This window comes from Bactrocera dorsalis, chromosome 5, assembly GCF_023373825.1.
Source record: "Bactrocera dorsalis isolate Fly_Bdor chromosome 5, ASM2337382v1, whole genome shotgun sequence".
Lineage (NCBI taxonomy): Eukaryota > Metazoa > Arthropoda > Insecta > Diptera > Tephritidae > Bactrocera > Bactrocera dorsalis.
Window position 1 is genome coordinate 24,578,894 of NC_064307.1, and position 27,608 is coordinate 24,606,501.

Below are 27,608 nucleotides of genomic sequence, written 5' to 3' on the forward strand. Positions count from 1 at the left end.
GTGTTATGCTATATTGACAGTCTAATTTCCAAGAATATTTTCATTCCTTTAACTCACGAAATCCTTTGATACTTTTTGAATATGGGTGTGAGTACACTTGAGTGTATGTGTTATTGCCTACACGTGCCTTTATTGCGGAAAGCGTCGGCGTAATAAGACCGCATACATGAGTGCTTAACACGGAATTAGTAGAAGCATACACCACCTTCACTTTCGCGCACTAATTGATTAGACAATATGTACTCGTTAGCCTAATACTGTGGCTCATCGCTGAGCGAATGCCGCAACCCTTCAAACACCCCAAATTAGACAGGCTATTTTAGAAATGTTCGTGTCTGAAAATATTTAAGACGTTTATCACGTTGCACAGCAACAACAATTGCTTGTCAACATTGTTGCTTAACATAAGTATAAGTATCGGCTGTGGACTGTCGAGCCTTCGAGTGCTTCGAATTAAATTTTTCTGTGGAATTTCATTTTTTCGCAGACTCTATATTTGTATGTGGCAGAGCAAATACCAGTAAGATATTACGTAGGTAGCCTCTTACATTTCAGGGCTCGAGCACAAAAACAAATTTTAATCATCGAAAATCGCTTTATCTTCTTCATCTTTACTGGCGTGGAAACCGCTTGCGCGATTATAGCCGAGTTAACAACAGCACGCCACTCGTTCATTCTTTTCGCTACGTGGCGCCAATTGGGTATTCTAAGCGAAGCCAGGTCCTTCTCAGTCGATGGGCGAAAACTCGCATTGTCTTGGTGAACAGTGATCCGACTTCGGCGGCTGGTTTTCCTGATTTTTTGAAAGACAACTGGCTATTTTGTTGGATTCGGCTCATCTTGAAACACCTATACTTCACCAGACTTCTCTTCACTTTCGAACTCATTTACGTAAATCCACGGCTCACACTTGACACAATGTTATAGACGTTTTTCGTAGCACCGCTATCGTATCTTTTTAACACTTCTCTGATCAATGGACACAAGCCTTTTTTTGAGCGATCGATTAAATGTATGCTGGTTCCACAATTGACCAAAATTGTTTGAATCTCGCGATAGGCCTCACAACGATCTTCCAATATTAGTTTCAGTATTTTTAGTTTACGGAAAAACAGCTGATTTTGGACCACCTTCACGAAATCCATCTTGAAGTTAACTACCACTTCGATAAAATTCAACAAATAAACGCACAAGCACACAAACTCATTTATATTTACCGTATTGCCAATACAAATACCGAACTTGAGATATTTTATCAGCTGTGCCAAACGAAAATCGATTCACAAAGCACAAGCAGATCGACTTTGACAGGTTGGCGAAACTTCTCAGCTGGAAAAGTGCCTGGGTGCGTGCTTGTGTATATGAGTGTTGATGTCTAGGTATCGAGGCAGCATTACAATGTGTTCGGACAGCAGTCAAAAATCAGCGGAAATGTGTCAGTGACTTTTAACTTCATTGTTTTTGGAGTTATTGTGTTGTTGTTGTTGTACTTAATATTGTTACAATTTAAACGAAAACAAAGAGTGAAGGACAAAGAAAAGTCACACACAGCGCTGTGTTGTGTTTATCTATGAGAGCAATCACACTTGTAGATGCAAGAAAACTTTCTTTGGCAGGAAGCTTAGAGTTTTGGACTCCAGCTGACAAACTGGCAAACTTGCGAATTAGAGAAATGGCTGAAAGGCTGATGGCTGGACAAACACAATCACATCAAGTGTGAAAGTTCAAATATTTCAACCTATTTACTTTTATATACCACGTACATATACAAGTACTTATACGTTTATAAATACATACATTTATGTATATATCTTCCGAATATTAGGGTGTTCTTTATTTTCCAATTGGTCGTAATTTTTCGCTGACACTTCCTTAAGTTTCAATTTTGGCCTTATAATAATTATCCAATGTATTGTACACCGTGTCGTATGAGCAACACAAAATTTATAAGAAACTTGTATGGAGGCTCAGTTTGATATATAATTTTAACAGCGCATAACTTTTTAAAAAAAAGTTTTTATGGAAAACACTATTCAGTTTTTTTTTATGGAGCGCTGATTTATGCTGGTATGTTTTTTCTTCAAAGTTGTAGGTTTACTTGTTTAATGCAAAATATCAAGAAATAAGGAGTTTGTATACAATGGATATATATTTTTAGAACAAAACGGTGAAAATTGCAAAAAAAAGTTACCTTGGGAAATAACGGTACCCCTAATAAGTATATATGGGTATATGTACATTTGAATGTGCATAATTTTAACTAAGTCTGCCCTTGAATGATAACGAGGAAATTTGCTCATTTTCATAGTCAACTTTGTTTTGACCAAATTGATGCAAAATGCTAATGTTTATGTATGCTAAATCACCAAATGAACGAGCGAGCACATTTACATGTTTATAAATTTTAATATAATTTTATGCGGTGTAGCGTTGGTGTGCTGTGTCAACTCGAATGCCAGCGAGGAGCGGATATGTCAACACAGTTGTCGTTGTTGATATTGTTGTTTTTGTTGCCTGTTTTTTAAGTAAACGATAACGGCAGGTATTGTCGCCTATGTCAACTAACAGTAAAAGACCGATGAAATATGTTTTCTTGATCAAGTAGTAAAAAAATATAAATTTTATTATTATACATATTTGAAGAGTAAAAGAGACAGTGCTCAGAGCAGGTACCTTACACATATGCACATTTACAATGATGAAGAAAATAAGGAGAATAAGCAAAAGAGATCTAGAACCGGATCCTTTGATTAGATTGTTTTCGGCTGGAATATATTTTACATAATAAAGATCTTAAAAGGGTACGTATATCTACTCAATATAATTAATTGTTCAAAAAAGGAACAACCTCTTAACTCGTACAGAAATTGAAGTTCTGCTTCTGGCAACGATATATCTGTATCTTTTTTTTTCCTTTTTAAGGCGAATCGCGGGAAATTTGCTGGTGCTTTGATAATATTCCTAAGTACAAAGCACCAGCTGATACATTTAGTTAATTTGGCCGAATTTAAAATATTTGTTTCCAAAAATTTCAGAATTTCTTTGTTAATATTTTATGCTTCTAACAATAAAAAGATCTAATAAAATACTCCATTTTTATTTTCCGAAAAGAATTGTTGAAAATATGCTCTTTTTACCTGAAAAACCCATGTAACACATGTTCTTAGAAAGGCAATAATTTATTTTCTTTAAATTTTCAAAAAATTATAACTTTTTGTTTACATTTCAAGCGTTTAACTACAGTTTTGTTTAGATTTTATAGGGTCACTAAGATGTGAAAGACCCTTTTGTTTAAATTTTACCGAGGTCAATGATCCCTTTGCTTTCACTTTTGGAGATTATTAATGAAATATAAGATATTTAGCCAAGTCCATAAAGACTGAGCACTTTCAGCCACACAGCTTACGTTTTCGCCATTATTAAATGTTTTTGTTAAATATATATATTTTTTTTATTATTTTTACAAAATGTTGTTTTAGTCTTAAAATTAATTGCTGACAAACGATTATTTTTGTCTTCCTTTCTTTAACAGCTTGAAAACTATTCAAAATATTCTGTTTATAGCCATATTTTTCTAAAAAATATATACATAATTATGAATCATCAACAGCGTAAATATGTTATTTAGTTTTCAAGCTACTTCTGCAGCTTCGATTTTGTCTTATTCTCTTTTATTCCCGAAAACTAACCTCTTAATGCCTACGATATATGAATGCCCTGATTAATAAAGGTAACAACCTTTGGCGAGCTGACTCCCTTGAGTATGATAACACTATCATTCGCCTTACCAACACTTTCATCCCCGCCAGCACACTTATTAAGTACGGATTCTCCTCTTTACAGTAACTAAGCTTATCTAGCAAGTCTTGCGCCTTTACTCGCATTTCTCCAACATCTTCTGTTGTCCGCATTGTGATGAAATCGTCGTATATTTCTTCCATTGTTGGTTTTGTTACTTCCATGGCTATGAATTCAATAGTTTTGGACACTAAGGAGAATATTTCCGTTTATGTTCGTGTTTAACTAAGTTTTGACTACGAAAACAAAATGTGCCGAGTTTTAAGGATTTTGAGCAGGTACGAAAGAACACGGCAATAACGCCCATAACGCTGAGTGGCTGAGGGATAGACAAAGAGAGCAGGTAGTCAAATGACTTTCTGGATAATTTAACCTGACTTTTCAATGAAAATTTTCTGGGAAAAGCTTTGTTATTTTTTTTTTCTTCAATTTCATCGACACTGAGGGGATTTAAATATGGTACTTTATTTGAACTCTGTTGTAAGCTATCTTTGCACTCCGCCCTATACCGCTTATCATTTAAATTTATATAGATAGCAAATTTGGTCGATATCGGTAGAGTACATAGATTCTTTATACTGAAATGTGGGCGTCGCCTTTCTTTAACCCCCAAACCTCTTAGAAGGCGGGAGGATTACGCAATTTTTTTTTTTTAATTTTTCGCCCACAGAGTTCCTTCCTACTGCGATCCTCTGTTCCAAATTACAGTTTTGTATTTTAATTTAATGCTTACTTATGACAATTTATACATTTTCGTATTATGACGTTTTGTGGAGGTGGCAGTGGTCCGATTACGGCCTCACTAATTTTTTTAGTGAAGGAGTGTATAACCTAACTATCGGTATCATCACGCTTCTTATTTTTCTCTGAGACTTTACTACAATAATTTTATTCAAGATGATTTTTGTTCATACGAACTATCAAAAAATTATAATCAGGGCAAGACAGCTTTCAAGCCATTTCTTCAATAAAAAAAAAATAATAATTTTCCTTTGGCGAAGTGACCAATATCAAAAAAATTCTCCGAAATTTGAGAATTTATCATAGAGCTCCCAAAATAGACAAATGTACGTAAACTGAACAGGCGCACAATTAATATCCAAGATTTTTAACTCAATCACACTTTTATATCGAAAAAAAGAAGCATTTTAAATCTACATAATAAAGTACATATAAAATTCACCGTTTTCTGCATAAGACCTACGTTAAATTACTAACATTCACTTAATTACTGCTAACAATATAAATTAAACTTTAAACCAACATTTTTTGTAATGTAATCAGAATTGCACATAAGCACTTACATATGTACATTAATACTTCAACATCCGCCGGATACTTGCGTTTAAGCATTTGTTACATACATGTATATATGTATGTATGCGTGTATGCACTTCATGCGTTTGAATTTGATGCTATCCCCATTTACATATATTAATTTAAAATTTTCAGGCATTTTGCTTATTAATATGCAGTTTGCATAGCACCAAAGGTATTCAAACAGTTTACTTATCACATCCGCTATTCTTTCTATTTTAAAATTAAAATACATAGCAATAAATGAATTATTTGAACAATTTAACATCGAAAATATGTGAAAAACAAACGGCGATGTCATTTCATTTGGCGTTGCCACTCAGTAAAAATCTAAATGTCAAATTGTAGCTGCTCAGCGCATCACAACGACTGAGCGATTTCAACTAGCTGTTTATTGCATGAAATGTACATGTATAGGAGACGAAAGAAGCCCTATTAAAAGTAAATTGCTAATATTTTAATTAAATTATGAATATCCCAATAAATTCCAAACAGCCGCAACGAAAAACAGTGTGGTCAATACAAATAACGTAACAACTTATGTTTCACCATGACCTTTCTATATGGCCACACTGTCTAGTATGGCAACACAAACATGGTGAGTAGATCACGAAATAGAAAACGCCAAAAAGAAAGTTGAATAAAATATGAAAAACAATAAAATTGCAAATATTGTGTGCGTTAAACAAAAACAACACTAATCGTTAAAATAAGAAGGAAAACTTTTCCAAATGAAAGTCAAATCTAAATGGATTTTTTAGCTTGGTGAATTGCGTGTAACAAAGTAAATATGTGCAAATGAATAAGTGATGTGTTAGTGTAAATAAAATTGAAAAATATAAGACGGTATACTAAAGCCGACCCGAATTTATAGACATGTGTGCATATGTAAATGGATATTAATCGACAAAAAGAAAATTAGCCAACAGGCAATTTGCAATTGGCATTTTTAAGTGAGTTATAGTCTCGTGTCGCCTGCAATTCGAATATACTTGTGTGCATACATACATACGCATAATTTTGAATTCGCACAGAAATTAAGTTGTTTATGAGTGTATGCATTTGTATAAATCCCAATACAAATGAGTTATACTGTGTGGAGGGCATTGAGCTAGTGAAAGTTGTCCAAAAATTCCGTGCGTGGCTAAAGAAGGTCACCATTTAGGTTCCGGAATATAGACGCGAAAGTAGGTTGTATGCAGCATGAACATATGTATGAAGAAAAAATGCTATGAATCTCTATGAAGTGAGTTTTGTGGTGCAGTGGGTTGTGTGCAAAGACAAACTACTACTATTTTCAATTTCAGCGTTAGTGGTAATGCATGTTTTCTTCTGGTGCGTTTGTAGCATTCACCCTAAGAAAAATTCTAATATTTATGGTATTAGTGTAAAATCATTACTATTATTAGCGACGCCAGCAGCTGCCTCATGTTTACATATAGTTCTGTGGGTTTGGCAAAAATCCATCATAAAACTTACTTGAAAAAAGAGTACTTTCCACATGGCATGTTGACTTGGAATTGTAGTAGAAAACCTCAAATGTCTGGTAGCATCTCGATAACTTCACACTTAGTTATCGTTTGGACGTATGTATAATAATCAGCTGTTGGCTTTCCTCAATTTCGGCCGCAAAATACATATGTACATATCTACATACCATTGTCATTTTTTGTACAAATGTGCCGTGGTAAAAATTTACCTGCGGTTTTGGTCTAGTTTCAAATCTATAGTTCGATAGCCGGAAGGACAAATGAATTGAAATTAGTTTGTTAAGTGAAAATTAATCCGAAATGTTTCAATTGAGTGATAAATTTGTTGATATAATTAATATAAATTACATATAATTCGTTGATGTACACGAATGTGCTTTCACCGCAATAGCTTCACATACACGCATGCAATTTATCCAATTACGCTCGGGCACTGCTACAACTTTGATCATTTTCACTTGATGAGCTCATGTTCCATTGTGGCAAAAAAAGAATTAAATATAAAATTAATTTTATAGCAAAGAAAACATAAAATATGTGAATGAAAAAATATGTTATTCGGCTTATGCTATTTAGACTGTAACATGAATTAATTTTCATTTAAATTCGCAATGAATAAATTTTGTCTAGTATACAAATACGTGCACGAGTGCTAAAAAATTACAAAACGAAAAAACAGTATTTTGAGAAAAATTGCAAAACCCCTTACATTGGTGTGTTTTTTAAATTGTTAGTATCTAATTCTGACATATATTTACATATTATTTCTGTGTTTATAAATATTTCTGGAAAATTTTGGATTTCGTATAGCATTCTTTTGAGAACACGAATATGTGCAAACACATGCACATAGTCTTGTACATAATCACTTATCTTTAGCGCATATAACTGGGAGACGCAGGCATAAACAAACCTTGTCTACATACGAAGTGAGTGTTTAACAAAAATCATATTTATGGCCAGTACAATTAAAAAATTAAATTTGTTTACTTTTTATATTACGTTCAGCAAGTAAAATCTAAGAAATCAATACTGGTTTAATTTATCGGAGAAAATCAATTTTCGCTATTGGCTTTTGTAACTATAATGGTGGATAAAGACGAAGACAAGAATATTGTAACGAACAATATAGCTCAAAAACAGGAACAGAATAAGATTGCGCAAAAAACTCATAACTTATCATCAACAGCACCAACAACAACAACATCTCCATCTTTACAACACACCTCAAATGCCGCGGCAAGTTCAGGAGCCAGCTGCAATCAGATTGCAACAAATTCTACACACCTGGTAGGCAGTCATAACCATCCAAAATTGATACCCATACAGAGTGTACTAAACACCACCGACTCACACCATCAGAATACTGCAGCAGCTACACATCAAGCAAAAGGCCATGATAATACATCAACTTTTCCGCAATTCATTACCGGTAGTGCTAGTGGTGCCCATACGCAACTGGCCACAGAGTTGCCGCACGAAGACGAGGAAAGGCTAGAGAAGCTATTCAACACGCTTGATCGGGACGGTAATGGACGTATAGATATTCATGATCTCTCTGAAGCATTACGAGAGTTTGGTCTCTCAAGTGTTTATGCCGAGGTACGTTTTAAGTAAAATAATAAAAATAAAATTGTAAAGTTAGGTGCATTTTTAGCTGTGTGTATTATAATAAAATTATTAATGAGGATATTAATTTTTGTTGAACTTAAATCGAAGTAAAAAAAAAAAAATGAATATGTTGAAGGCATATAAAATGTATTTATGTCAGTAACGTATATTTAAAGCAAAAAAAAAAAACAATATATTATAATCTGCACTTTAGATAATATTGTGACAACTTACAACTAAATAAAATTAGTGTCAAGTGCTTATTATGTATTCACTCACCTTTCCATCATCTTTGTCAATATTTATTTAAAGAAATTCTTGGAACAATCCGATATTAATCAAAGTGGCGATGTTGGCCTGGCAGAATTCGTGTTCTATGTGCGTGAGCACGAAAAGAATTTACGACTACAGTTTTCACATCTGGATAAAAATAAAGATGGTTTGTGTACCAATAAATTGCACTATAATTATGGGCATATAATTTTCAATTTATTTTATTTTTTTTACAGGCAAAGTGGATTTGGAAGAGTTAATAGACGCTTTTAAAGATTTGGGCATTGAAGTTGACCCAGAGGAAGCCACAAATCTACTTTCACGGTAGGTTACCACACATGTGTTAAGTTATCATATACATTAACACCATTTAATTATTTAATTTTTAACTGTTTGTAGCAGTTGAATTAGTTGTAGAATAGCTGTTATACATAACATAATTCAGTCACATGTCACATAACAATATTATTGTAACTGTTGGATTCAATAAGTTGAAATATAATTTTAGCTGTGTAGAATCCGATTTTTATCATTTATCAAACACAATACATCACAAATAATATCTATAAAGTTAAACGAAAGGAAAAGAAGTTAATACAACTTCCAAGTACGTTTCATCATCCCACCACTATTTTTTGACATTTAACATTATGAATACCCTTCATAATACTTTTTAGCAGTTTTTAGTTCCTCCAAAAAAGACTTAGGGTAAGTCCAGACATTTCGACACTATTTAAAAAAACTTTTCCAAATACATACATACGTAACTGCGTACCTCAACTATATGATTTGTAAGAAAAGTAATAAAAATTGAGAAAGGCGTTCTAGTTGCCCAGTTTTAATTATTGAGATTTCAAGGCAGCTTGTTGTTTTGCCCGCTTTTTTTCTTAAATATTTGTATATATATGTAAATTTAAATACAAAAAAAAAAACAAAATTATACTGTTATACTAACAAGTTTTTCTTTTCTTAATAAAGCCACAAACCACTTCAGTTCGTTTTATATTTACATAATACGTAATTTTCCTAAGTTCGGCTATATTTGATGTTTGCATTTTTCGTTCCCTATTAGGATAAAAAGTTATCAGAAATTCTCAGTCGTAAGGTGAGAGATCGTGTTTAGATTTAGTGAACTGTGTGTGACGTGCACTTGTCCAATTGTCTGATTGTATAAATATGTATGTATGTATGTATCGGTAAACAAAAAATAATTAAAACTTTTGCATGCTCTTTAATGATCTAAAATTTAATTTTTTGTTTACTTTCATCGACATTTTCGTGCCTGCCATATTTATTTATAATGTTTTCTTATTTTTATATCTTGCAATTACTAATACAGAATGGATCAAGATGGCAGTTTAAATATTAGCTTTAATGAATGGCGCGATTTCCTATTATTGGCACCATCCACTGATATTCACGATTTGATCAAATTCTGGCGGCATTCTACTGTAAGTATCTTTGAAATTGTTTTTTTTTTAATGTGATTGAATGTTTGTATAGCGTTTTGTGTGCGGATTTTAAATTATTTGTATAAAAATGGAGATTGAGTTTGATAAAGAAAATGAGAGTATTATTTTTTTGCATATGTGTATATATTTTTTTGCCACCAAGCTAAGAAATCGCTAAAAAAAATGAGTTTGTCATTTAAATATTTGCTCTTTTCGATTTGTCAAGAGTGGAAGAGAGTGAATTGAGCAAACTATACAACTGTTTGCTATCATATACTCTGACGCATGCGCCATTTTGTTATGTTTTTTTTCTTTGATACGGAATTTTTTTCGCCAAAAAAACAAAACATTTTAGCAACCTCCTAATTTCGAGGCCGACTATACCTTTTTAATCTATAAGCAGTCTTATATAATATACAAAAGATTTCCAGAGAACGACTAAAGTTGTATCGGTTGTTGTTGTTGTGGCGTCGAAAACATTTCTGAAGTCATTTCGAGGTATGGTGCCGAGTTGACAGTCCTGGGCTGGATAAAAATCAGGGTCCGTTCCGGTTACTTAGATCCGAGTGTCGTGGGTTTGATCTGTCAGCTTGTATGGCACCTATACACTATAGTTGTCCGATCAGAACAGTATGTAGACAATAATTTCGCAAATGGACCTTTGTCAAATAAAAAAGTTTTCCGAATAAGAAATTTTTTCGATCGATCAGTTTGTATGGCAGCTATAATCGCCCGATATTGGCTGTTTCTTCCAATACGCGTGCTCTTGTGAAGAAAAGATCGTGTGCAAAATTTCAGATTGATATCTCAAAAACCGAGGGACTAGTTTAAGTATATACAGGCAGACATTGCTGAATAGACTCAGTTCATCACGCTGATTGCTTTATTCCTTCTCCGACGTTTTTTTCTTGATGTGACATACTTTGTGGCTAACTTAATACACCCTGTTCAGGGTATAAAAAATAATTGATTGATTTTGACAAGAAAGCAACGCACAAAGATAGCGAGCAGGGAAATGCCGAATCGAAGACGGTTATAATTACCAATTAATAAATCTTAAGCCTCTGCAAATCTTAATAAATTGTCAAATTTGACTCGAACTGGCAGAAAACAACATTTTGCCGTATTTTAATACAATTCTTTATTATAACCTTCAAAATAAGCTGCTTTCGAGCAATTTCGGTGCCTTCAATGTGTTTTTTATTTTTTTTTTGTTTCGCCTCATTTTTTAGAGCTCTACTCTTCAATTTGTGAGACAGTTTGACTTCATATTCTTTTGGTATGAGCCTAGCTTTGACACGATGCATACCTAAAACCAAAATGTCACGATTCATACCCAAAACATTAATCAAAAGGTCACTAACACTTAACACGAAGATAAAACTAAAGTTTGTATTAACCTAGAGAAACATTTTTTTATCAATTCGTTTTTTTTTTTTCTTTTTTTTTTTTTTTGGAACTGGTCCGAGTCAAATTTGATCAGAAGGTGTAATCAATAAGAATGATTTTCAAATTGCTTTATAAATATTAAACAAAATTTATGCTGCGAGCACTAAATAATTATGCAAAGAAAATCCAATCGCTTTGCAAATTTTATGTATACATATATGTATGTTTGTGAATAACTGCAATACTGTTTGTTTACATACCCACATATGCATTAAATATATGCTTGTCACAATAGAAATTGTTTGCACAAACACATTTATTTTTTTGCTTTAAATGCTTCACAATGTCGGTGGAAATACCCGAAACTCAAAAAAAAAACAAATCCTTTGTATTTCACTCACTGAACCAAAATAATAATTTATTGCCACTGCCAACTGTTGAATGTATGGCAAATGTAACGACATCATTTATTAGGCTCTGCGCTTATTTTATATATTTTACTATTACAGCTCTAATTTTCTAAATAAACAGTTGAGATGTCGCTTTTATAAGTCAATTAGCATCCATTAGAAAGAAAAGGGTGTTAGTTGTTAAAAGACGCTCGTTTATAACTACCTGTGATTAATGGAAAGTTCCTGTGTTATGCATTAAAGTCTTTTCAGGATGAGAGATTGAATGAGAAATGCAAGTGATGTGTTAGCTTTTGCAAATTAGTAATGAATAAATTATTTTAATTTTTTTTTGTATTTTTTATTTATTATTTATTTTTGTATTTTTTTATTTATTTTTGTATTTTTTATTTATTATTTATTTTTGTTGTGTTTACAATATTTATTCTAATGTTACAGTATGTATATACATATTTACATGCATGTGTCAGGGTTGCAATTTTTTTTTATTTTTGTTTTAAAATTTAGAACATTTAATTAAAAAATTGGAAATTTATCTTGAAATCGGATTTAAAACTTTCAGATTTAATTCTTTAATCCAAAAATCAAAATTTTGAACATTTCATTTTTAGTTAAAAAATTAATTAAAAATTGATAAAATATTTTTAATTTAAAAATTGTAATAAGAAATATTTTTTTTTTTTTGTTTTCATATTTTATTATTATTTATCTTAATATCGAAATAAAAATTTTGAGACTTATTTCTTTAATCCGGAAATCAGAAAATTGGAAATCTAATTTTTAGTCCACAAATTAATTAAAAATTTGATAAAATATTTTTTAATTTAAAAGTTGTGGTAAGAAATATGAAAAAGAGCTTATTTATTTTTCATATCTGAAGTCAGAATGGAAAGGTGTGAAAAGACAATTTTTACGAATTATTAATTGAAAAACTATATTAAGCGTAATAATTTAAAATTGAAAAATACACATTTTTTTAATTGGCATTAATTTTTTTAATTTCCTTTTCGGTTTAAAATTTTATTTTTTTATTTTTAATCCTTTTTTCAATTTTTATTACAAATTTATTTTCAATTTCGGTATTTAAGGTTAAAATTTAAAATTTTTATTCTTATTTTAAATTTATTAATTTTTTATTAAAAATTTATTTCTTAATTTGCTATCCGGTATTTAGGGTTAAAACTTTAACTATTTTATTTATAATTTTTTTATTAAAATTTTATTTTTAATTTTTCAATCTGATATTTAAGGTTAAAACTTTAATTTTTTTTTTATTTTGAGTCCGTTTTTTTCTATTAAAAATTATGTTTTTAATATTACAATCTGATATTTAAGGTTAAAAATTTTTTTTAAATCCTGTTTTTTCGGCATGTTTGATGGTGCAAAAACTACAACAACATAAATAAACCATTATTTCTTTATCAGCAAAAAAGGGACAATTTTTGTCCATTTTCGTCGTTCAATTTGTATGGCAGCTACATGAATATGCTATAGCATTCCGATATCATATAAGGTCCGACAAATGAACAGCTTCTTGGGGAGAAAAATTTGCAAAGCTTCACAACGATATTTCAAATACTGAGGAACTTGTTCCCGTATACATATATAGACAAACAGACCGACGGACTAAATGACTGGCAAAAAGCTGGCTAAATCGACTCAACTCGTCACGCTTATCACATATCTATATACTTTATAGCGTTTCCTCCGTTTCTTTTTGTGTGTTACAAACTTCGTGAGCAACTTAATGCAATTAACCATGTTCAGGGTATGAAAACTGTTCGCGAAGTATATGTTTGTACATTGATACAATATTTATATTGCAAGCTGATAACTCGACGCTGCTAAGTATATAATTTCGTTGCTTTAATTTTGGAACAGTAACTTTAAATATAGCTTTATTGTTTGTAAATTAGAAACAGTGCCTAATTTTAGGCGCCAAACTTTAGTAATTTATTGTAAGGCGGTTTCGAATTGGTTTGCGCTTCTGACCCATTGCTATATAGTAAATATACTTAAATGCTCCTTTTTATATTGAAATTTAAAAAAGAAATTTTGGTTTATGGATTCATTTTTCTAAAATTAATTTTCGATATTTTTTGTGATACAGTTACCTTCAAATTGTGTATGTTTTCGGTACATGTTTAAATATTTCATGCTGACTAGGCTTTTCTCTTGTTATTTTGCAAATTTTTGTTTTACTAAAGTGCGGCTTCACGAAGCTTCTTTCGCATTTACGTTAGGCAGGAGCCTCAACTACTTATATACCACCTAAACAATTGGAGTTGCAGGTCATTTTCGTACGCGTGCATGCACATGTATATGTGTATGTGTGATCTAGAGTATTCTATACGGTTTTTGTTTATTTTAATGTGGCTTCTTACTGAATTTTCAACTATAAAGTGGGGTGTACAATATCTCTGGGTCCCTCAGAGAGCTGCCACACTCGAAATGGTACACAAAACCCTTAATTGTCGAGAGATTGTTGCTGTAAGAGCTCCTATTTACAAACATACTATACATACATATGTACAAAAACACATACATATATGTGATACTTACAAACATAGTAAACGCACAGACTGCAGGCAGACCCTTTTTTTCTCATCAAACGAGCGCATTCTGATCGTCAAACGCCAATAAAACAACAATAAAATTTAATATGCTCGTACTTTGCACCGAGTCAACGACAACGATCAACTTGTGTAGCTATCAGGCGCATGTAAATATGTGCATCTAATTGTATACCATATGGAGGCGTATGTGTGTGTGTAGGTGAGAGGCGAAGCATGATAATACTTATTTGGCACTTGATTAGTCTGACTATCTCTGCAGTTCAGCAAGTCAGTCGTCAGTCTCTGTTCATCATGCTCAAATAGAAGACGTGTGTTTCGGCTCTCGCTTGCAATTGCGGTCTTTACGTAACAAAACGGAAAACAAGCACGAAGTAATTTAATTTTTCCCAACTGGAAATTGCTTCGATTTGTAAACGTTTTTTAAAGTATTTTATAATTTTTGCTTTTTCGATTTTTTTTTGCTTTTCGAAAATTTTTACCATATCTTCGAAACGAAAAAAATATTCAGTATTCGATAATTGCAATAGCAACGTAATAAGCGAAAATAAGTAAAAATAAATCGCGAGCGTAATCTTCTAAAATTTACAACAAAACGTAACGTTGAAACGCTGATAGAAAGAGTACTCGTTTTTTAGTGTAAAAAAAAAATAAATAATTTTTTAACACATTTTAAATATTTCAATTGCAAAAAAATAAATAATAAAGCATACAAATAAATAAAGTGCACTGCAAAATAAATAATTCAAAGCTGGAAAACAACAACAACTGCACTGACGTCGTTCAGAGTGCTGCAATTGTTGAAAATAGAAAAAGCTTACGCAAAGAGCACAAGCCAAACGGCAATTGCTCGGGTGTAGTGAAGTGTTTTCCTAACTTTTCCACACATAACAATACAGAAATCATAAACAAACGCGATAAAATGCTGCGCAGCAACAACAATTGGCCCACTGATTATCAGAACTTCCAGCAAATGGCTGTTCAAGGTGATGTGCTGGAAGATTTTGTTGTCATCTTTCGTGACGTTATGACACGGGTACGTACTGTCCAAATGCCAAACACACAAACAAATACAAATACATACGTAAATATTATCATTTAGTGCTAAGAGTTAATTTTTTTTTTATCAGCAATTGAGGAAGTGACTCATCGACGCTGCGATCTTGTTTAGCGATTTCTCGTTAAAGTTAAAATATTCAAGTTATTCAGACGCATTCATTGTGGCGTGCGACGAAAAAACAAAAAAACCCCGCTGACATTCCAGTCTAGACGCATAAATAGCGCTTTTTTCGCAAAAATATTTTTGTTTTTTCAATTTGAAAAGCTGCTTGTTCAGCACTTATGCCATAACCGGATTGATAAGCGCTGCCTGCATATGTAATACTCGCTCTCCGCTCTTTAGAGTGCCTGTTCGCTTGAACACTTTTCGTTTCTTATTTCCTAATAACGCTGCGCCCATTCAAATGCAGTCAAGTGCATTTGTTTGACCATTAAAAATAATATTTACATACATATATGTATGTATGTATAAATATATAATTATACTCATAAGAGTGTTCTCGTATGCATATGTAAACTCGCTTAGATAATATATGCATATATAATAGATGACAAGCGAGAAATGTCAAGTGCTATAGCGGGTGCTTGCAGGAAAACCCGATATTTCCGTCTAAAATTGCATTATTAATTAATTAATTGTTGTTGTTGTAGTTATGAGCTCATTTATATAGCTGAAAATATGTAAGTTGTGTGTTCGCTTATAATTATATGGTCCGGTTTACGCCAGTAGTGCGCTGGAACTGGGCGTAACTTGTAATATTTTGCGCAAATCAGGCATAACCGCTATTGGCGGGTTTTCACGCAGCTGTTTTTATGCCAGAAAAATAATTACTAGTGTTCAAGTACAACGGATGTGAACACTTTTTTCACGTTAATCGCAAGATTTTAGCGCGTTGGCTGCATTAAAATCGCTTTAAAAAATAAAATTTAAATTTTTTGAAATATTGGCTTACGCTTTTTATGCTGTAAACCACTTTTTATGATTTTTTTTAATTCAAATTTCAATTTTTTAAAATCTGGACTTTCGCTTTTTATGCTTTTAACCAACCAAACAACATTTTTATCACTTCAAAAAAACAAAATTTAAAATTTTCGAAATATGGACTTCGGCTTTTTATACTGTTAACCTCTTTTTATGAAGGGTTTTTGATTTTAAAGTAACAAAAACTCACTTACAAATATTTCCGCCGTACGCAATTAGGCTGGAATTCTTTTATTTCAATATCTTACTAAATCGTTTTACGCTTTTTTTACTTTTAAATTACGTTATTAGCACAATTTCAGTTGTGTTACATTGCTAAGATAATTTTGTGCGCATAAAATTTCACAAAGAATAATTAATTTCAATATTTTATAAAATCGACTTAGTCTTTTTATATTGTAAAGCACTTTTTATGCAAATTTTTAAGTTTAAAGTTACAAAAGCTCACTTTAACATATTTCTGGGTACAAAAATAAACAGAATATCATTTATTTCATTACCTTGCAAAATCGACTTACGTTTTTTTTTGCTTTTTAATTAAGTTATTCGAACAATTTCATTTTTATGACATTGCTAAGCTAATTTTGTGCGTATAAAATTTGACAAAGAATAATTAACTTTAATATTTTATAAAGTCGAGTTACTCTTTTTATACTGTAAATCACTTTTTATGCAAAATTTTAAGTTTAAAGTAACAAAAACTCATTTAAAAATATTTCAGTGTTCAAAAGTAGACTGACATTTTTTATTTAAATATATTGCTACATGGATTTAAGCCTTTTTACTTTTTAATCAAGTTATTTGAACAATTTCAGTTTTGTAACATTGCTAAAATAATTTTGTGTGTATAAAATTTTACAAGGAATAATTAATTTCAATGTTTTATAAAATCGATTTATGTTCTTTTTATCTGTAAGCACTTGTAAGGCAAACATTTTGAGTTTAAGGTAATAAAAATTATGTAATTTCAAATTTTATCGAAATTAATTAAAGTTTGTACACTTCATGGTGCTTGTAAAATATGTTTTAGTCAATTTTTTTTTCTGAAGTGAGGTTATATACATATTTACTTTTTTATTATATTTTATTTATATGGCTATTTTCTTGTTTTTGTTGCATTTTTTATTGCATTAAGTCGCAATATTATTACTTTGCTTTATATATGTACATATGTTATTTAATTTTAATTAATTTTTATTGTTCACCTTTGTTTGTGGTCTTTTCTATTTTTAACCGCAGCACATTACTTATGACCCTGTATGTGGTTTGAAAATGCATATACATATGTGTTTAAAATTGTATCTTAGTTGAAACATATATATTTATTTAGCTGTAACACTTGCTGTTGACGCCTAGCTGCTGGCTCTTTGCTGTGCTTCCCATTTGTGCGCATGGCAACCAAGCCCACAGCAGGCGACACATGTATTTTAAAGTCGCACACGTTGGTGTTTTATTTTGCCTTTGTGGCATTTTTTGTTTGCTGTTTTGTTTTTTATTGTTTTTGTATTATGTGATTCGTATTCACGCGCTAGTTTAATCGCTAAGCGGCAGCATTTAATTTGATAGATTATTAAATAAGCGTAAATATAGACAAATAAATGTACATATAATTATATGAAAGCTGGATTTTATACAAGATCTGTAAATATATTTACATATTATATATGAATATTAATATTGTAAAGTCACTTGCAAACAAATTAGTAGATTTACATTTAATGCGTCGTTGGAGGAAACCGCAAAACGCCAAGGAAAATATAAATATGAACAAACAAATTTAACAACAAAAAACACAAAACGTTAACTTCGGTTGCACCAATGCTGTAATACCGTTCACAGGTGCATTTCTTATAGCATAAAGGGGTATGCAAAGATCTTAATCTTGATTTTGATCGTTCAGTTTGTATGGCAGCTATATGCCATAGTGGTCCGATCTGAAAAATTAGTTTGGAGATTTTAGCACTTCATTGGTTAATAATTTATGCCAAATTTCATGAAAGTATCTTGTCAAACAAAAAAGTTTTCCATACAAGTACTTGATTTTGATTGCTCAGTTTATATGGCATCTATATGCTATAGTGACCCGATTTGAAAAATTTCTTCGGAGTTTGTAGCATTTCCTTGGGCAAGTATCTGAGCGAAATTTCATGGAGATATCTTCTCAAATAAAAAAATTTTACATACAAGGACTTGATTTCGATCGTTCAGTTTGTATGCCAGCTATATGCTATAGTTGTGCGATGTTAACAATTTTTTTTTGGAAATTGTATTGTTGCTTTGGCCAATAATTCATGCCAAATTTCGTAAAGATATCTTGTAAAATAAAATTTTTTTCCAAACCAGGACTTGATTTTGATCTTCATTTTGTACCGCAGCTATATGCTATAGTGTACTGGTATCGTTGGTTCCGACAAATAAGCAGCTTTTTGGGGAGAAAAGAACGTGTGCGAAATTTCAGATCGATAACTCAAAAACTGGCTGCTATTTCCACACATACCAACGGAGAGACGGGCATGTTTGAATCGACTTTGCTCGTAATGCTGAGCATTTATATATTGCAGTATGTGTATATGTAGTAGGGTATAATTACAATACACATAATCATATTTGTATATGTACATAATCACTTTTGATTTTATAAACATTTTACTTATTTACTTTTTTCGTCTTGTACTAATCTTCTGATCTCCGCTTCATACTTTGAGGTATTTCATTTGAATTCAGTCAGTGGGTTTTCTTTGCAATAAATTCTCGTTGAAACTGGTGTGTGGCGGTGCGATGTTAATCTTGAAGTCAATTAAATATTACATATATAAATATGTAAAAGTATACGAGTAAACACACACAAACATGCTTTGTCATTTTCGCACTGATAACTCACGCCGACGACGACGCGACCAAAACACACAAACAAGCATTTTAGCACACATTTTTTGTTGTTGTATTCTTTTCAAAATATTAACTACGCAAATGGAATGACTGATTTGGAAAATAAATTCTAATTGCCTAGGAAAACACACACACACAGACATGCCGACAAACAAAATTGCAATCAATTAATGATAATAACGAATGTTTAATCGTTTGGCAAACACCGCAGCTTTAGATACCCTAATCATACAGATTATTTGTGGTGGGCGTGACTCTTTTTCACTGCGCACTTCCGTTAGAAATTTATTTAATATTTTTTTTCAATTTTTTTAATATGAATGGATGGTGTGTGCATGGATTTGAAGCTTGCGCTTTTGATATTGACATAACAGCTTCTAAAACCCGCTTATCAAGTTTGGTGTGCTACGAAAAGGGGGTGTGTTTTTTGAATAGTGAATATTTTATTTAGCTTTTATGGAAATTATAATTTTTTAATTTATTTATTTGTTACTTTTAATAATATTAAATATTTTTTTTTTTGCTGTATCAGCATTTTATTTTATTTTTTTGTACATTATTTTTAGATTAAATAATTGTTATCGCTGCAATTTACCACGTTCCTGATCTTTGAATTATCAGCATATTTTATTAAAATATTTTTTCCCCGTTTTTTAAATATTTATTCTATTTCAAAATTATTATCTTTATTATTATAAAACGACAAGGTTATCACGGTTTGTTTTTCTTCTAAATAGCGCACATTTTAATATTAGAAACTTTTGTTTTTTTATTAATGTTTATATATATGTACATATGTACATATATTTCATATTTATTTTCAAATAATTTTTGTCTTCTATTTCATTTTTATTTTTTGTTTTAATTTCCTTCAATAATTGTTTATCAACGCCTTAATTTAGCTCCTCACTTTATTACCAGAAAATTTTATTAAATCAACAACAATTTTAATTGAACGAGCCAATATACTTGTATATTTGTGTGTGTGATAACAGCATAAGTCGACTTTAGGTTAATTGTGATAAATTGTGTGTTTTAAAAACATATTTAAGGTAGTGTTTTGTTTTGTCTTGAAACAACAAATGATACTCGCAAACTTCAAAGTGGGTTGAGGTATAAATCAAGGATATGACCAATTTATTTCTAGAAATCAAAAAAAAAAATCAATCGACTTAAGCGATTTAAGCTAATTTTCCTTTAATTTGTTACCAAAAAAAAAAATTTATACTAAAAAACATTATTTTCAATATCTGATAAAACGGATTTACGCTTTTCATACTTCTCAGCACTTTGTTAAGCAACACGCTTTGATGCTGGTTAAGAATTTTTTTTTATGAATTTATTAATTTGACTTGTAATACATTTGCCACGGAATTGTAGATATGCTCGTTAATTGGAATAAATGTATGTCTTTGATGTTTTGAAGTAATAAATATTAATGAAGCGTTTCGTAGGCAATTATACACACAGTTGTATATAGGTTCTCAGACAAAATTGATCATTTTATTTATAGTTACTATATATACTGAACATATGTATAGCACAAAGCTTGTAGCACGCAGAAGAAAACGTCGGTGGCTTTATAAAGTATACATATGTATATATAATAATCAGGGTCACGAGTTCCGTCGATTTAGCCTTGTCTTTCCAACTGTCTGCTCGTCTGTTTGTTTGTACACGAACTATTCCCTCAGCTTTTAAGATATCGATCTGAAATTTTGCCTACGGCCTTTTCTCCCCAAAAAACTGGTCATTTGTCAGAACCGCCGATATCGGATCAAAATACGATATTGCTGCCATACAAACTGAACGCTCAAAATCAAGTCCTTGTATGGAAAACTTTTTTATTTTACAAGGTATCTTTGCGAAATTTGACATGGATTATTGCCCAAGGCACCGCTTCAATCTCTGAACAAATTGCTCAGATCGGACCACTATATTATATAGTCACCATACAAACTGACCGATCGAATTCAATATATTTCGTTCTTTTATGCTATAAGAAATGCTATCCATTATCTATCCATTGGATTTAAATTATTGTATTTATTTGCTTTATAGATTCCATTTCATACATTTTTATTTTATATTTTAATATTAAATATATATTTTTCTTATTTGCTTCTATTTTTTAATTTTCTTTGTTTCTTTAATTATTATTATTTTTTAATATTTATGTTTATTTTATATACTTTTTTATAAATATATATTTTTTTGTTTATTTTTTTCTTTCAATGTGATAGATTTTTATTTTTTACATGATTATGTTTATTTTTTTTACTTATTTGCTTCTATTTTTTAATTTTCTTTGTTTCTTTAATTATTATTATTTTTTAATATTTATGTTTATTTTATATACTTTTTTATAAATATATATTTTTTTGTTTATTTTTTTTTCTGTTTCCATGTGACAGTTTTTTATTCTTTTACATTAAATGCATAGAATTTATTCCTTTTTAATTTTTTTATTTCTTTTAATGATTATTGTATTTTTAATTTTTTTTATTTATTTTCTTTTTTATTTAATTTTCTTTATTTCTTTTATTCATTATTTTTTAATATTTATGTTTCTTTTATATACTTTTTTTAATTTATTTTTTTATTTTTTTTTTTTTTTATTTATTTTTATTTGTTTTAATAATTAATATTTTTTTTACATTTTTTAATTCTTTTTATTTCTTTTAATGATTTTTGTATTTTTAATCTTTTTTTAGTTTCTTTTTTTATTTGTATATTTTTATAAATTTTTAAATTTTTTTTCATTTCATTTTATTATTATTTTTTTTTATATAATAAAATAAACATATTTTATTTACATTTTCAATTTATATGTTTATGTTATTTACTTTTTTATTAATTTGTATTTTTATTATTTTTTTTATTTACTTTTTTATTTTATTTTTTTCTTTCCATTTTATAGATTTTTTTTCTTATTTTTTTCTTTATTTTTTTTTTTGTTTAATTTTTCATTTTTTTTTTATTAATTTTGATTATTTTTTATGCGTTTATATTTTATTGTTTATTTTTCTTTTATCGTTTTCTCTTATTTTTTTTTTACTTTTTGAATTACTTAGGGTATCTACGCTGCATATAAATTATTATTCTGTAATTTTCTCTTTTCTTTGAACGCATCAAGGAATTTTTTTCTTGCACACTTCGTCACAGTGCTTTCAATTGCCTAAAATAAATAAATTATACTACATTCATAAATGCTAGAAAGCAAGGTGATTGACTGGCTGGTGTGCTAACACCCCTTTATTAATATGTGTGAATATAATGTATGTACATATACAATATGGATATGAGTGTGTGTAGAAAAAAATTTTTTAAATTTATTTTGGCTTTATTGCGCCTCAATTGAGTTCTGCCAAGAATCAGATACAAGCATATATGTATACATAAGAGGACGATTGTATATGAGCGTCTGTATGCATGTTTGTGTAGACATTTAAAAAAAATTGGCACCGTCTAACATTTTATAAATTAGCATCTACATATCTCTTTGTATTTGTATGTGCGTGTGTGTAATTTAATTAACACCTCGTGACTGTGGAGACTTTGTTCCGTTTGGAGGCCGGTCTGCGAGTATATGCAATTATAATAAATACTATAGGAAATGCCTCGCCAGCCGAAGCGTGCTGCTAAATATTTCCCACAATTAAGCGGAACACACACACGCACATAAGCACATTTGGTTGTGCAAAAATCAATGTCTACTTTATTTATATTTACGTACATACATATATACGTTTATTTGCTGATGCACTTTTTTTTGCATTTCTCTTTTGCAGTACCTTGACATTGGTGAAGATTTAAATGTACCTGATGATTTCACGCAAAGTGAAATGCAGACCGGCATGTGGTGGCGCCATCTGGCGGCTGGTGGTATTGCAGGTGCAGTGTCACGTACATGCACAGCTCCATTAGATAGGATAAAAGTGTACTTGCAGGTATGATAACACATACACACACACTTACACATTATGCAACAAATAATTATAATGAAACTCTTCTGGCTTCGACAGGTTCAAACACATAAAGCCGGAATCTCTGATAGTTTAAGATATATGCTAAATGAAGGAGGCCTCCGCAGCATGTGGCGTGGCAACGGTATAAATGTGCTAAAAATTGCCCCTGAATCGGCGATAAAATTTGCCGCTTACGAGAAGATCAAGCGTCTAATACGCGGCGATGAGAAACGTCAGATGACGATTGGTGAACGTTTTATGGCTGGCGCAGCGGCCGGTGGCATCTCGCAGACGGTCATCTATCCGATGGAAGTATTAAAGACACGCTTGGCCTTGCGTAAGACCGGTCAGTATAAGGGTATATTGGATGCAGCGAAAAAGATCTATTTAATGGAGGGTGTACGTAGCTTTTATCGTGGTTACATTCCGAATATGTTGGGCATTATTCCTTATGCCGGTATTGATCTGGCGGTATATGAAACTTTGAAGAAAAAGTATTTAAGTAGTCATAATACGGAACAGCCAAGCTTTCTCGTGCTGTTGGCATGCGGCAGTGCGTCCAGCACATTGGGACAGGTGTGCTCGTATCCATTGGCGTTGGTGCGCACGCGACTGCAGGCGCAAGGTAAGCGAACATTGCACATGTGGCAACTTTTATTTTTATATATTTCGTTGCTTTTTTTTATTTTATATTGTTAATTTTGTGTTCTTTTTTTTTTGTCAATTTCTTTTTTTTTAATATTTTAATAATATTCTATAATTATTTTTAATTTGTTTATGTTAGTTGAGATTGAATACTTTTTTTAAGTAGTATTTAAAATCCTTATTTTTTTGATATTGTTTTTAAATATTTTGGTTTTGATTGATATATTTTCTTTTATTTTTATATTCTTTTTACATGATTTTTAATCAAAAAATTTTTGTTATTGTTTTTTATTATTTTTTCTTTTGTAAACTTTTTTTCAATTAATATATTAAAATTTCTTCACTTTTTTCTTTTTATTTCCTTTTTTTATAATATTTTGTTTGTTGTTTTTATTTATTTTTTTTTAATAATTTTTTTTTTTATTATTTATTTAATATTTTATTATTTTTTTTATTTTTTTTCCTATTTACATTAATTTTTTTTTCATTTAAATATTCATATTTCTTAACTTTTTTCAAATTATTATTTTTTTTTATATTTTTATAATTTTTTGTTTGTTATTTTTATTTATTATTATTTTTTTAATTATTTATTTAATTTTTTTTATTTATTATTCTTTTTTTTTAATTATTTATTATTATTTTTTTAATTATTTATTTTTTTTTTTTAATTATTTATTATTTTTTTTTTAATTATTTATTATTTTTTTTTTTTAATTATTTATTTAATTTTTTAATTTTTTTATATTTTTTTTAAATTTTTTTTATTGCTTTTTGCTATAATAAATATTTTTACACTTTTGTTTTTGCATTTTCAGTGATCACCAAGAGCAAGCAACCCAGCGTGGGTATACCCTTGCGGCAGGCGGGCGCTATCAATGACGACAACATGTTCGGTGTCTTTCGCAAGATTCTACACAACGAGGGCATCTGTGGCCTGTACCGCGGCATAACACCGAACTTCATTAAAGTACTTCCAGCCGTTTCGATCAGTTATGTGGTGTACGAGTATTCCAGCCGTGCTTTGGGTGTGAATATGACGTGATCCCTCTACGTTAAGCGCAATGTTAATAAAAAAAAACAAACCAGCAACAAATGAATGGTCTTGTTACACTAAAACAACAACAACAATAATAAAAACGGCGCTCAGCTGCATACTTATATACATATATATTTCCATATAAACGAATACATATGTAAATAATAATGCGCTAGCCCTAAACAGTACTATTGTTGTACTTTTACTCCCAGTCTCTGCCTATATAATTAAATGCTACCAACAATTGTATAATTCACATTTTACTTTTTTTGTTTTTTGTTTTCTGTTAGTAATATTGTAGTGATAATTTAGCAAAGATGCTCCGCGTGATACTAATTGCTAATTACATACATAAACAAAAACAAACAAAGAAGAAAAAAAAAACGAAAAACAAAACAAACGCTAACTGCAAAGTAAAGTAAAGTAAAAAAAAAAAATGAAAGTAAAAGAAAACGGGGTTTTGAACGGTGAATTCGAGAATGAGAGTCGTTGACTTAAATATATAATTTAGTTTATATAAATCTACTGTATAATAATAATAAAACAGCTGCTAGCTTATATATATGTATATACATATACATATGTAATGCTAAATATTTATTTCTAATCTATTTTTTACACGCAAACAAACAAACAAATTGCAAACACACACACATGCAAGTTAAAGGGGAGGAAGCAGGACGCAAGAAATCGTAACGAATGTTTAACTTAGATTTTAATTTATTATTAATTTAGTTAAATTAAAATTGGCGCATGTAAGTGAAAATGTGTTTAGGTATATTTATATGTATGCAGTATGTATGTTATTGTAAAGAACACCTTTTTTAAATAAACAAAACCGAAAAGAGCGCCTGCATTTGCGGCACTCAGATTTAGATTTCCTTTTTTCATTTTTACTGATTGACAGTAGCGCGTGTGTTGACGGAAAGTGTGCTGGGCGTGAAAATGAAAATGTAGAAATGTGGCAACCCGTTTAGCTAAACACAATTTGAATTTTTAACTTGCTCTTTACATTATAAAAAAAGTAGTAACTTTAAAAATAAATCACATAATTGCTGTTAAGCGTGAAAATTGCAAACAAAATATGTACATATATACAAACAAGCCTAATAACTAATACATTGCGTCATTAAATGACCATACAGCTGGCAGCACTTACCATTTGTGTTTTGATTCAATGTATGATGAAAGCGAAAATCTTAAAAATAAAAAGGAATTTAATAAAATTTAACTTATTTAGCATTACTATCAAATTAAAAACATATATACATATATATAATATAAATTTAAAATTAAAAAATCTAAACTATATACATGCGTATTTTTTGAGGCTGCAATTACGAAGCAACATCGCAATAAGTCTAACTTCTTAACATAAAGAACTGAAAAGCTGTCGTTAAGTTTAAGTAACAAATCACAATTCAATCAAAAATAATACAAAAACAAAAACACTAAAAAAAACAACTAAAGCAAAACTTACATACATACATGCAAACATACATACATACATACATACACAAATAGTTATAATAGCAAAGAAATGACGAGATTATTGTAGCATATTTTTTATGATATAAACAAAATGAATAAAAGTAATGTAGATGATTTCACAAATCGGTAAATTGTATAATGTAGTTAAATGATGAATTACAAATTAAATGTGTCTAAACATATTTTTTTATATATGCTAGCCTTTCGATTATGCCAAACTGCATTTGTATTTATTGATTTCATACATATACTGTATACATACTTACATATATAGTGTGCATATACATTACATAAATACAAAACATTTCAAAAAACATCTGACGTGCAAATTGTATGCAATAATACATTCAACTAAATGAGTAACGAATATAATATCATTGAAGAAAATAATATCACGGAAAAAGACCATTAGCGTAATATTAAGCAGGACTCTATATATTGATATAATATAAATCTCTCCATTTTCTGTCTCTCTTTCTCTCTCTGGTTGACTTATTTGTTTGTGATTTATGCAGGACTCAACTTACAGATACAAAAATAAAAGTTTAATTGTTTAAAAATAAACACGATTGTTTGACAAGCACTTTTTGTGGAAGGCATTGGGCATAATTTGCATTGCATTTTTTAGGCATAAAAAACATTTTTATATGCGCTGTGACTGCATAAAACTTGATTTTCATTTCGCCAAGTTAAATAGCTTGCATGAGCATATTTTGGGAGTAAAAAAATTCGTTTCAAGTAAGTAAAAAAGGGATGTTGTGGAACGTAAGTGTGACAATCAAACGCTAAATTCCTGATTTTTCTGGTTTAGCATATAACTTTATGTAACTTTTATTATAGATTTTTTTTTTAATCTACAAAACTCTTTAAAAGTAAGTAAAAAACAACTATTGTGGAACGTATGTACGAAAGTCAAACGCTAGCCTCCTGATTTTGTTATTTTGACTATTATATTATCTCAGTTCTATTGTAGAATATTTTTTAATGGTTTGACACTACATGTTTACTAACAAAACTCCTTAAAAGTAAGTAAAAAAAAAACAGCTGTTGTGGGACTTATGTATGTAAAATAAGCGCTAAGTTCTTGTTAGTGTTATTTTAGTATATAAGCTTATTCAAGCGTAATTAAAGTGTCTTTTTTAATGAAAACACAGAAACTTGGTGAGCTACAAAATACTTTAAAAATAAGCAAAAAACAGCTGTTGTGGAACCCATGTGCAAAT

General features: G+C 30.2%; 1 protein-coding gene across 14 annotated transcripts; it reads left to right on the plus strand.

Annotated features, from left to right (window-relative positions):
- The first annotated feature begins 5,747 nt into the window (after positions 1 to 5,747).
- On the plus strand, positions 5,748 to 26,949 carry LOC105224896 (calcium-binding mitochondrial carrier protein SCaMC-3). 14 transcript variants are annotated; one of them, XM_029549662.2, is made up of 11 exons: positions 5,808 to 5,899; positions 7,124 to 7,334; positions 7,416 to 7,534; positions 7,614 to 7,895; positions 7,968 to 8,207; positions 8,529 to 8,655; positions 8,726 to 8,813; positions 9,829 to 9,940; positions 23,034 to 23,192; positions 23,268 to 23,835; positions 24,674 to 26,949. In XM_029549662.2, exons 4-11 carry the CDS (start codon positions 7,692 to 7,694, stop codon positions 24,898 to 24,900), a joined length of 1,725 nt encoding a protein of 574 aa, XP_029405522.2. In that variant the 5' UTR covers positions 5,808 to 5,899; positions 7,124 to 7,334; positions 7,416 to 7,534; positions 7,614 to 7,691; the 3' UTR covers positions 24,901 to 26,949. The 14 variants fall into 14 exon arrangements, with proteins under 14 accessions (XP_011201439.2, XP_029405518.2, XP_011201438.2 ...); XM_011203137.4 differs by lacking the exon at positions 7,124 to 7,334 and adding an exon at positions 9,562 to 9,594 and having other exon boundaries at positions 5,748 to 5,899; positions 7,614 to 8,207; XM_011203136.4 differs by lacking the exon at positions 7,124 to 7,334 and adding an exon at positions 9,562 to 9,594 and having other exon boundaries at positions 5,753 to 6,068; positions 7,614 to 8,207.
- The last annotated feature ends 659 nt before the right edge of the window (positions 26,950 to 27,608 follow it).